At 44.4% G+C, this 13,164-nt stretch overlaps 1 protein-coding gene across 2 annotated transcripts; it reads left to right on the top strand.

The window, feature by feature from the left end:
- Positions 1–9,214: 9,214 nt before the first annotated feature.
- Positions 9,215–12,083, top strand: LOC127008012 (uncharacterized). Of its 2 annotated transcripts, XM_050879551.1 has the most exons (3): positions 10,344–10,666; positions 10,919–11,048; positions 11,641–12,083. In XM_050879551.1, the coding sequence occupies exons 1-3, from the start codon at positions 10,375–10,377 to the stop codon at positions 12,068–12,070; spliced, it is 852 nt and encodes a 283-aa protein (XP_050735508.1). In that variant the 5' UTR covers positions 10,344–10,374; the 3' UTR covers positions 12,071–12,083. The 2 variants fall into 2 exon arrangements, 1 of the variants encoding a protein (XP_050735508.1); XR_007760734.1 differs by lacking the exons at positions 10,344–10,666; positions 10,919–11,048 and adding an exon at positions 9,215–9,321.
- The last annotated feature ends 1,081 nt before the right edge of the window (positions 12,084–13,164 follow it).

Below are 13,164 nucleotides of genomic sequence, written 5' to 3'. Positions count from 1 at the left end.
CACACGAAAACATTGCAGACTTGTGGCGGACAGTAACGGCAGTCGTAGAAGGTCCTCAAATAATTCCGGATCGTGCTGCAAAACTTGTTAAAATCCGGTTGCCTAACGCCCCTCCAACGGGCAGTGATGTGTGTATCGACGGAGCTCCTCACATACACCGCGTGACGGTGGAGGTGACTCACGCGACAGTCAAGGAGGGAGGTTTTGCAGAGGCACTGGTAATAAACACGTCTGAATCCCCTGTATCTTTAAAACACGGTGTTAGATTATGCCAGTGTCTAGTGTATGGGAGAAATATTGCCCCGGAACCAGCTGAATACCCTTCAGCCCAAGTCTCAGGCATAACCTCGGCGTGTCAGGCGTCTCCCGAACAAGACACAGCTAATTTAGAGGCATTCCTAAAAGTTGCATACTGTTCCGAAATTAAGCCAACCTTAGTCCAGCTACTGGAACATTATAGGGGGTCGCTTGCTCTACCAGGCGAGTCGCTTGGAGTTACGCAGTGTGCTGAACACCACATTAAGTTAAAACCCAATACAAATCCTGTATATATCAATGTGTACAAGCTCCCCCACAGTCAGAGGGAGGTTGTGCAACAACGTATCTCTGAAACGTTAGAACAAGGTGTCATCAAAGAATCGAATTCCCCGTGGAATTCACCCTTGTTTCTGGTTCCAAAGAAAGACGGTTCTTATCGTCCTGTGATTGATTTCCGGCGTGTGAACACCGCGGCCGTGGATAATCATTTTCCGCTTCCCGTTCTTAGAGATCTTCTGATGTGTCTCGGTAGAGGAAATAAAGTCTTTACGAGTCTTGATCTGGTCAGTGGCTACTGGCAACTGCCCATGGCCCCCGAGTCACGTGAAATAACGGCTTTCAGCACGCCTCATTGCCACTATGAGTGGACGAGGATGCCGTTCGGGCTCAAAGGAGCTACCTTGACCTTCCAAAGGACAATGAACAGTATTTTTGGTGACTTGCTGGGCAACTCTGTCTATGTGTACTTAGACGACATCATCATTGCAAGTAAAGACGTGCATGCACACATGGAAACACTAAAAGCAGTCCTACACAGACTTCAAGAGGTCGGATTAAAGCTCAAACTCACCAATTGTGAAGCCTCGGATCAAGTTCTTGGGGCATGTCGTGGACGAATTCGGCATCCACACAGTGGACGACAAAATAAAAACTATTCCCGAGTTCCCTCAGCCAACGTCTGCGGACAAGGTACGGTCTTTCTTGGGTGTCGCAGGTTATTACAGGCCTTTCATAAAGGACTTCGCAGCACGCGCGAGTCCCCTGACCCATCTATTAAAGAAAGACGTACCATTTCAGTGGCTCCCAGCTCAACAAACGAGCTTTGAGGATTTAAAGAAAGCGCTTACACAGGCTCCGGTCCTTGTCTTTCCGGATTTCAAGGACCCCTTCCTTCTTCCTTTAAGATTAACCCCCATAAAAAGGGGGACAGGGCCTTGGCCAAATGGCGGCCCTGTAAGGGGTGGGCGAGCAATGCAAGCTCGTTGCGGGTCTAGGGACACCTCCGCCGCCGCCACAGCCACGGGTAACAGCCGGCGAGCAGCGACGGAGGCACGGGCCCTCCGGGCAGGCGACCAGGGAGCAGCCCGTAGCGGTGCACGAGCGAGCAGCCCAGCAGTCGACTATAACCGCAGAGGGGTGACCCAAAAGCCAAAGCGAGGATGACCAAGCGAGCCACCTCGCCTTTGCAGAAGGGCCACCCGGCTGCTCGCCCGAGGAGTGCTGGCGGTCCACTGACAAGGACCCCTTTCAGCTTTGTACCGACGCTTCGGCTAGTGGACTAGGAGCCGCTCTTATGCAAACAGATAAGTCCGGCAAAAAGCATGTAATAGCGTTCGCCAGTCGAGTACTAACAGCTCCGGAAAAGATCTATTCTGTTACCCACCTAGAGGCTCTTGCCATTGTGTGGGCTCTGAAGCGTTTTCGAGACATAGTGATGGGGTACAAAATTGTGGTGTATACGGACCACGCGGCCATAACTGATCTTTTCAAGGGTAAAACCTACACGGTCGTCTGGCAAGATGGTTCTTAACGATCCAAGCATACAATCCGGAGATAACATATATCACCGGGAAAACAAATGTGGTCGCAGATGCCTTATCTCGGAATATTCCGATAGGCGCGATTACCACCCCAGAGGTCATCCAGAACTTCACTTCACCTGAGCTACACACTGCTCAGCGAGACCACCTGGTGTGGAAGAGGTTAATTTACGCCTTAGAGTCGGGAGGCGAAACAAACCTTCCTGAATTGCCAGTTCCCTTTTCACAATTCTTCCTATCAGAGGACAACCTCCTTTGTAGGTCATGGCCAACCAAACCTGTACCTATAGAACAACTGGTCATCCCAGACAAATACGTCTCCGTGACGCTTAAGCTGGTCCATGACACACCCATTGCGGGTCACCCAGGAAGAGACAAGACGCTATCTGTCACCAGACGAAAATTCTACTGGCCCACATTACGGGTTGATGTAGAAAAACATGTCGCACATTGCGTCGTTTGTGCTAAGCACAAGGGGTCCGTAAAAGGGCCAGCACCTATGTTGCAATACCCAATACCAGAGGCGCCTTGGGATGTTATTAATATAGACTTATTACAGCTCCCCCAGAGCCAACATGGTTCGCGCTACTTATTGGTGTGTCTCGACCAGCTCTCTAGGTTTCTAGTTCTAGCGCCTCTCTAGGACAAGACAGCCACATGCGTGGCCCATGCCCTCGTGACTCACGTGTTGTGTCCACATTCGTCTCCTCGAATTCTTTTGAGTGACAATGGCACCGAGTTTAGGAACACAGTATTGAGCGAAATATGCGCTCAGTTTAACATCACGCAATCCTTCATCACAGCTTACCACCCAGCTGCTAATGGGTTGGCGGAGAGGGCTAATAGGAAAATCTTACAGGTCCTCAGGCCTATCGTGAACGATCTCCACGATAACTGGGAGGATTGGCTATCGCATATAGCCGCTTCCATAAATACGTCGGTAAACGACTCTACGGGAAGTCTCCCTACTACATCTTATATGGGGTGGAGAAACTTCTTCCGTACGACTTCCTAACAAAACCACAATAACCTCTCTACAACACTGATAGGTACGCACAACAGCAGATGCATATGTTTTCCAAGATACACTCAGAAGTTAGGTGTACGTTAAAAGCTACGAAGGTTGAAATGATGTCAAAACAACACAAACAGGCCGTCCCGGTGGAATTAAAAGAGGGTGACACAATCATGATCAAGCAAGCGGACAGGAGTTCGAAACTGGGGGCTAAATTTGTGGGTCCTTATAGAGTTGTTCGGAATGTCAGGGGAAATCGGTTCGAGGTTCTCGAGTCAAATAGTGGAGTCAGTCTAGAAGTTCACAGTGATCGTCTGATAGTAATTCCCTCACCTTTGGACCTTGATATTGATAATTCCCCCTCAGAGTCAAATGTTCAACAAGATAATCCCACCACCCATAGCTATAACTTGAGACCACGGGTTTAAATACTTCATTCCCACCACTTTCAGATCATGATGTTGCGTTTTCTGATCATCTTGTTGTCCCTCGGCTCCCTGCTTGCAACGACACACATCCACCTGAAGCCTGGCGCCCTCACGGCATACATAGGAGAGGTCTTCCTCATAGAAGATGTGCTCCTCTTAATATATCCATATACTTCCTTGAACAACACCACAGACACAATCAGGATAGTCTCAGAAAAAAACTACTCGGCATGGCAGACGCCATACGGGGTACCAAGACTAGGGAATCAAAGGCACCTTCTAGTACCAACTCTCTGAATCTTTTTCAACTACTGGAGGATAGGATTCTGTTCTTGCGGGGAAAAGTCGATGAGGTAGACATGGATTATAGTTTTCACTCAGTTCACTCTCGGGTAAAGAGGGGGTTACTCAACATCGTTGGGTCCGCCTCAAAGTTCCTCTTCGGTACGGCAACCGACGAGGACGTAAGCGATTTGCGGGACCACTACCCCCATGTACTTTCCTTTGCAGGGTGATCAACGCCAATTGTAGAAAATTGCGCGGCTGCATACTCACATTGAGGAAATGCTAGAGCAGACAAATAAGATGGTAGAGGTTATCAACATAGTTGTCAAACAGATCGACCAGGTGAATCAGTTTCTCCTCCTAGATAAGGCCTTGCATGTATTGGAAAACGTCATTAAGTCTGTCGCAACGGCAAATCAGCAGGTTATTAGCAGCATGGTTGATGCAGCGCACGGTAGAGTCACACCTGCCTTGTTCCCTCTACACGATTTGAGAACGACTGTCCATATCGGGTATCAAAATTATAGCCTAACACCTTTATTCAACTCAGACATGAGTCAATATTTTTACCCCTTGATTGAGTCCAGCCTCACCCCCGATGCCATGATCATTCATGTTCCATTTCAGACGGCGGACGTGTTTGAGGCACACGAAATTGCCCCGTTCCCTTTTTCAGCTAAGGGCAGTGTGTTGTTAGCCCTGGACACGTCCCCGTCTCTTGTTCTAATCACGAAGGATTTCGCTCTGTATTCAACGGGTAGCTACTCACTCTTGCAATATTGCAAGGAGACGGTCTTCGGGCGATTCTATTGCTCTGCGTCTCTCTTTGCCTTCCTACCAGTTCGGGGAGGGGTATGCGAGATCGCCCTCACCCGCATGAACGCGTCTGACGCTCTTTCCCTGTGCCCTTACAAGCAGCTACCACCAACACCTGTTTTCCATAAGAACTTGCAGGGTCTGCATTATTTCTATTTCCCTCAGTCCTTCTATGTATCAGTCATCTGCCCGGAGGGTACCACTTACCAACGGGTTACTGGTCACTATGCCATAGCGGAAGTATGCTATATCCGCTCCACTAACATAACAACGTACCCGTCCCGGATCCGTCTGGTTTTCACGGCCAATATTTCCCATCGAGTGTTTCCTCTACGGTCTCTCGATAACATTCACTTCTCCAGCATCTCTTATGTGACTGATTCCCTTAATTCATTGTCTTTCGCAAACAAAACAGAGTTTGCGGAAACCCTGGAGGAAACGCTGCCTGAATACCTGGATCTCCCCTACTTTTATCCTGGATTTTTTGTACCAATGTTTCTGATGTTCGTCAGTCTCGTCGTCATGTGCTACCTTATTAGGAGGAACTCTGCCCTGCACGATTATTTGGTTGTGCAGACACGGCGACTGGATGCAGGGAGGCCACTGGCAAGGTAGTTTTTCCTTTTCTCAAGCAAGTCAGAGGACAGAAACCTGGCATTCCCCTGCTCCTATACTTAACATTGTGCTATGTTTCACTACTGTATGTTTCACTACTGTATTTTTTTATAGGAGCTAGATGAACGTTTCATTGTCTGTAACTATGCCAGCTGATAGCTTCTTCTACTTGTGTCCTTATATTTATCTTATGAGAGATTTCTTATGTTTCATGTCACACACGTTGTGTTTTACCTCTCACTATTTATATTATGACTACACATATGTTCTTAGCCAGTGTTTTAATGTAATTATATCATAGGGAGTCTGCTTAACAAACTCCCACTATGTATGTTAATGGCAACTAAACTGCTATTTAGATTTTTGTATATCGCGAGGTCGCGATCACTGGTAGGTGACCGAGCAGTGTTATAGTAGGATATCAATGTATTATTATTATTATTTAGTATCACCACGAATTAGGCATACAATTGTCAATGGAAAAAACCCACGACAGATAGATCACGGCACCTTATAGGAATATCGTCCGTCAGTGTTTACCGTCTCAGTTTGTATACAAAGCATTTCATCAAGCTTGAAAGTCACCTTGACGTACGTGACCAATTGTAACAATTATTTTCCAACCTGTAACTCGTCACTCCTTCACGAGAGTCCGACTGACACACAACGGCAGTCGCTCTCGCTCCGACGCTCCTTGTACATAGGCTACGAATATATTCGCCTTAAGGAAGCTGAAGTCTTAATCAACGCCCTTTAAACGCCCCCCGGTACCCCGTTACACTCGTGCCCACGACCTTGACTCTGGCTAAGACTTCATTGTCATTCTATTACTAAATACATCTGTGCTGTTTATCTCTTACCTAACTCTACTAACGATGTAAAATTCTTTGACTACTTGAACTCTAAAGTGGAGTACATCTTAATACACTCTCCCTTCGGTGAAATCTCCATCCAAGGAGATTTTAATGTTCACCACCAGCTTTGGCTTTCATCCTCTTTCACTGACCAGCCTGGTGAACAAGCCTACAACTTTGGTCTCCTCAATAACCTAGAAAAGTTGGTTCAGCACCCTACACGTATTTCCGACCGTCTTGGAGACCAGCCCAACATACTACACCTCTTCCTTACCCCTAACCCTTATGCTTACTCTGTCAAACAGTTCTCTCCGTTGGGCTCTTCCGATCACAGCCTTATTTCTGTACCCTGTCCTATCGCTCCTGTACACCCTCTGGACACACCGAAGAGGCGATGCTTCTGGTATTTTGCTTCAGCTCGGTGGGACGACCTGAGGGTGTACTTTTCCGTCCCGTGGAATGATTACTGATTCCAGGAGAGAGACCCTGCGTGTGTGCCCAGCGCATCACACAGGTGATTGTCTCTGGAATGGAGGCATACATTCCACGTACTTTCTCTACTCCCCATGCTAAAAAGCCTTGGTTTAATCACGCTTGTTCGCGTGCTGTCAAAGATAGAGAGGCAGCTCACAAAAGGTGCCAAAGCCTTCGAACTCCTAATAACCATGATCTTTATATTTCCGGCCGGAATCGTGCCAAATCTATTCTTCGACTTACCAAAAACTCCTTTATCCATAGCAAATGTCAACACCTTGCTTTCTTTAACTCTTCCAGAGACTTCTGGCACTTAGCCAAAAATACTTCCTCCAATTTCACGTCTTCCTCTTTCCCGCCTCTTCTTAACCCAGACGGCAGCACTGTCGTCTCACCTATCTCTAAGGCTGAACTCTTCGCTCAAACTGTCTGTAACAACTCTACTCTGGACGATTCTGGGCATATTTCTCCTACCTATCCCCCCTCTGACTCCTTTATGCCTGTTATTAAGATTCTTAGGAATAATGTTTTTTTATGCCCTCTCTGGCCTCAACTCTCAGAAGGCTTATGGACCTTATGGAGTGCCTCCTATTGTCCTTAAAGACTGTGCTTCCGTGCTGACACGGTGACACCAGCCTGGTCAAACTCTTTCGCCTCTGCCAATCAAAATCTACCTTTCCTTCCTGCTGAAAGTACGCCTTCGTACAACTTGTGCCTAAGAAGGGTGACCGTTCCAATCCCTCAAACTACCGTCCTATAGCTTTACTTTCTTGTCTATTTAAAGCTTTTGAATCAATCATTTACCCGAAGATTCAAAAGCACCTTTCCACTTCTAACCTTCTATCTGATCGCCAGTATGGGTTCCACAAGGAGCGTTCTACTGGCGATCTCTTGCTCTCTTAACTGATTCTTGGTCATCCTCTCTTAGCCGTTTCGGTGAAACTTTCTCACTTGCGCTAGACATATCAAAAGCCTTCGATAGAGTCTGGCACGAGTCTTTGCTTTCTAAACTGCCCTCTTTCGGATTATATCCTTCTCTCTGTTCCTTTATCTCCAGTTTCCTTTCCAGACGTTCTATCTCTGCTGTGGTAGACGGTCACTGTTCTTCCCCTAAACCTATCAACAGTGGTGTTCCACAGGGTTCTGTCCTATCACCAACTATCTTCCTGTTATTCATCAATGATCCTCATTCCATAACAAACTGCCCTATCCATTCATACGCTCATGACTCCACTCTGCATTATTCAACTTTTTTGAACAGAAGACCCTCTCAACAGGAATTACATGACTCCAGGTTGGAGGCTGCAGAACGCTTAACCTCAGACCTTACTATCATTTCCGATTGGGGAAAAGGAACCTTGTGTCCTTCAGTGCCTCAAAAAACCAATTTCTCCACTATCAACTCGACACCATCTTCCAAACACCTATCCCCTATTCTTCGACGACACTCAGCTGTCACCATCTTCAACACTAAACATCCTCGGTGTATCCTTAACTCAAAATCTTAACTGGAAACTTCACATCTCCTGTCTCACCAAATCAGCTTCCTCGAGGTTGGGCGTTCTGTATCGTCTCCGCCAGTTCTTCTCCCCCGCACAGTTGCTTTCCATATACAGGGGCCTTATCCGCCCTCGTATGGAGTATGTTTCTCACGTGTAGGGGGGCTCCACTTACACAGTTCTCCTGGACAGAGTGGAGTCTAAGGCTCTTCGTCTCATCAGCTTTCCTCCTCTTACTGATAGTCTTCTACCTCTTGATTTCCGCCGCCATGTTGCCTCTCTTTTTATCTTCTTTCGATATTTTCACGCTGACTGCTCTTCTGAACTTGCTAACTGCATGCCTCCTCCCCTACCGCGGCCCCGCTGCACGTGACTTTCTACTCATGCTCATCCCTATACTGTCCAAACCCCTTATGCAAGAGTCAACCAGCATTTTGACTCTTTCATCCCTCACGCTGGTAAACTCTGGAACAATTTCCCTTCATCTGTATTTCCTCTTGCCTACGACTTGAACTTTTTCAAGAGGAGGGTGTCAGGATACCTCTCCTCCCGAAATTGACCCCTCTTTCGGCCACCTCTTTGGATTCTTTTTAGGAGCAGCGAGTAGCTGGCTTTTATTATTGTTTCCTTTTCTTGTGCCCTTGACCTTCACATTTACATGTACAAGATGGACGATGTGGTTTCTTCCACACTATCCTCTCTGTTGTCTCTGGTCTCCCCAAAGTTGAACAAGACATTGCCCGCTGCTGTGATAGGGAATATTGTTACCAGTCAGGTTACAAATCAGGCCACTGACTTACAAATTGTCCTAGGTCTATTCACCTGGGGCCATATCCACGAAAGTGTCTAAGGCCGATGCTACTTAAGCACAAAATCATACATAGCTTATGGTCAACGAGTTAGGGCCGTCGTAACTTATCGTGCTTAGACCATTCTCTGTTGATGTCGCTCGTCTCGCTAGAACGCACAGCGAGCAAAATTTCGACATGAATCATGTTAAATAAAACATAGTTATACTTACATTTTCTTTGTTTTTTATTTTAATAATTTTACAATACAATTTTTGACCAAATAACACGGAGTGAATGACAGTATTTCTTGGAAAAGAAAAATATTAAAATACATTCCCGTTGGAAACGAGAATTTGTGTAAACAGTCACCAGCTCAGTCACCAGCCTCACGTCCTATACTGTACAACCTGCCTTCGGCGTTGTGTGTTCCAACTCTACCAGATCTCCTCCTGTCCTACAATACCAGGTAAGGCTTGAAGGTATTAAAAATATTGCTTAATGGTATTTTATAGGAAAACTTGAAAAGATCATTCCAGTATAAGTTAGTCAATTCGTTCACATGGTGGAGTCAGTTTGCCCACTCGGTTGAGTCACTTCACCCTTTCTCGATTAATTCCTTTGGTTTTTGTTAAGTTACGGTAATATGCCCTAAGACGAAAAAGAAGTGCACCACTTGAAATAAGACATGTTTTTCAGACACTTCTTCTATACCCTTTTTTGTGCAAATGACTCCACGTGTTCAGCGGGCTACCAACTGTTACGAGTGCGTGATTGTGAGGTTGAAGATGGGGTTTGAGTTTAGCTACAATACTTAAAGAAGGTGATATTTAGCAATAAGAAATGCACAAATGGTTGTATTTTAACAGAAATAACACTCTTGGGGAAATTCCCTAGGGTGCTGTTTCTAAGTCGTTGCACAAGACAACAGTCACATTTCTGTGTTGTGTGCATAACAGTACAACCATTAGTGCTTCTATTGCTATCTGCACATATGATGTATATGTTAATATTTACCATTGGTTAAATTTAACATATGTGCGAATGATACTTAACCTAACTAACCTAACCTAGACCTTAGCCTAACCTAACCTATAGTGACATGCATTTCTTAAGAGTATTCGCTGCAATATGTTTTACTTTTATAAATCAAATATCGTTTTACCACATGATTTATGTAGTCAATACTACTTGCAGGCAAAAGAACTCATGAGTGTGGGTGAAATGACTTACCTTTTTTTGGGCAAACTGACATGTGGGCGAAATTACCGTAATCCATCTAACCTACATCATCATGTGGATCTGCTCATTCTGGCTATCTTTAATTATATATATATATATATATATATATATATATATATATATATATATATATGTATATATATATATATATATATATATATATATATATATATATATATATGGTAAAGGTTCAGCAGAGCTACAGCGCCTTAATTTGGCTCTAATTTCTTCCACTCCGTACAAATTTTATGAATATTTAAATCCTTGCAGTTGTCCAACGATGGAAGCCACTCCACCCAGTAAACGGAAGAGGAAGGCAAACTGGGGGGAGAAAGAAACTTTCCGCCTGGCAGAACTGTACATGGATGAGGTACAAACCTTGAAGTCCAGCTTCAAGATGCCGGGAGTTTATAACATGAAGAAACATGAGATATGGGAACAAATAGCCGAGGAGTTGAATAACTCATTCAACAACTACAGGACCTCGGCTGAAGTGAAGAAACGCTGGTTCTTCATAAGTTCCCGGTCTCGGCAAAAAATCCAGCGATTCCGTGAGGAACGGAATAGGACAGGTGAGTTAATTTTCTAATTTTGTTTAAATCTTATCTAAATGTGTTATAAACTTAAAAGACAGAACTTAAAATGGTACACCTCCATATCGAGAAATTAACTGAGTTCACGGAAATGCATTTTTCTCATTCATCCATTAACTTATTACATTTTTATCTCAGCTGAAAACTATAGATTTTCAGGACGTACCTGTCCCTCTACAACCTTTGTATTCAGAGAAATGCAGTATACATTACCATGTGTCCATTTTTTAGGTGGTGGTCCTCCTCCCCCTCCACTGGATCCCATTGACGAACTAATTGAGGATATTCTGGGACCAGACAGCAAAACAATAATGGGTGAGCCTCAAGTCGATGATCTGATGGATGTCCTGCGTGCTGACATGTGAGTAGTTATTTCTTTCCTGTGTTCATTTTATATGAATCACTCCCCTGCTCTACCCTTTACCGCTTCCTTAAACTGACTCCACTCCACCTCAACGACACCTACCTCTTTGTCTCTTTCTTCCCTTCATTCTATACTCAAATTCTGCAGCTTTACCCTCTTTGCTCAACTCCCTAATTTCTCTGAACCTCTCTTAATTTTACCCCAAATACTAGAACATAGATTCTAATTTATGCTTATTTTTCAGTCAAAGCAATGTTATTAAAATAACCATTTTGGGTAAAATATTACTTCCATATTCATATTTCTATTCATTGTGATTAAGGCTTCATTCAATAAAAGAAAGGAAATTACTGTCAGTCAGTTGTTTATATCATTCATTAATTGAAATTTTTTTACACAAGGCGCCGGCCAAAGGCACAGAAAAATTTAGTAAAGAATATAAGATAGATTGTGTTCATGTAAGGTAATATAGTGTATAGATTATATAATGTAGTATACTATTCTAGGAGTGATTTCACTATGCTGGCAGGTGTGTCCTTGCATCTTCCAAGCTTGTACACCATGTAATGATTAAATCCATTGCTTGCAGAAAGGACGTGAGACCTGCTGCAGGAGGAGCAACAGCAGATCCGTTGGTCGGTATCAATAGCCACGAATCTGCAGATGCACCAACTGTAATATATGTTGATGCATCTGCAGAAGAAGCGCTTCCCCCTTCATCCACCCCCTCAGAAGATCCCACCACGGGACAAATGGGAGCTGTAAAGGCAGTGGAGTCTGCTGCCCAGGAACACAAGGCAGCTGCTCAGGCAGTGGCATCCGCTGCACGGGCCCAAGAGGCAGCTGCCCGAGCACAGGAGTCCGCTGCGAGGGCCAAGGAGTCCGCTGCGAGGGCCAAGGAGTCCGCTGCGAGGGCCAAGGAGGCAGCTATGCGGGCCAAGGAACAGGCTGCCAAGGAGAAAATTGAGGCCATGAGGCTTAAAGCTAGATACTATAAATTTAAACTAGAAAATAATTAAACATACAACCAAATACTACTTCTGTTATTTCTAACATTATTAAACTATTATAAGCTTAGTTCTCATATGTATTGTAATTTGTACTTATACTGACACTGTTTTTTTTGCATAGTTTCTGACTATACAATTAAATTTTGACTGTGGAAAGATATACTATGGTGAAGCTTTCTAGTCTCCTTTTAGAAAACAATCATAAGAAGGTCATCAGAAATTGTGGTTCGTAGATGAGAGACTATGCTAATGGGAATTTAAATTTATCATAATGCATTAAAAGGTAGGAAACATTACCAAGGTAGGTACACGAGGCCCTGTTGGAGGACGTTCCATCAGTCCTCATTGCTGAGAAGAGAAATGATGACATTAAGAGAAATGTATAAAATCAATGTGAAGCAAGTATACTTATTTATCTATTTTATCGATCATATCTATTTTCCATCTCTCACCTGTTCACCCATCCGTCCCACTCCCACTACCACCTTCATCTCATTAGTGATCTTCCAATAAGTAATTAATTAAATTAGAACATAATACCAGTTTCTCTTGCAAAGATTCAACTTACTTGAAATGCAAGGTGCAGAATGCATCCCGATAGGCACGACCCTCATTACGGTGACCACCGGGCGCATTGGCAGGTTCTTCTGCAGCATCATTTAATGGCACTGGGACTTGTGCCTCTGCACCCATTGGTTGCTCGTCATCCAGAGGAAGAGGAAGATTCCTATCCTTGCAAATATTGTGCAGCATTCCACACACATGAATGATTTTGCACACCTTGAGGGGGCCTCAATCGTACCTCACCATGCAAAACATGAAATCGGCGTTTGAGTTGTCCAATTCCACGTTCAACAATACTGAGTGTAATTTTGTGAGACCTGGATGAATAACAATGGTAATTAATTGTAATTAATTGTTGTACGTTGTTGTCCTAGTGGTAATCTTGTTGAGTTAGTCTACACTTCATAGCCTAATCACTAAAAACCCTTAAATAGACAGAAATCTACCAGGAAAAAATAGTTTCGTCCTCACAAATGAGAAGCAGCAGCGGCACACACTCACAGTACACGCAGCCATAGGAATTTCCTACTGGAAACGAA

This window comes from Eriocheir sinensis, chromosome 36 (assembly GCF_024679095.1).
Source record: "Eriocheir sinensis breed Jianghai 21 chromosome 36, ASM2467909v1, whole genome shotgun sequence".
Lineage (NCBI taxonomy): Eukaryota > Metazoa > Arthropoda > Malacostraca > Decapoda > Varunidae > Eriocheir > Eriocheir sinensis.
This window is presented reverse-complemented; position numbering and strand designations above follow the sequence as displayed.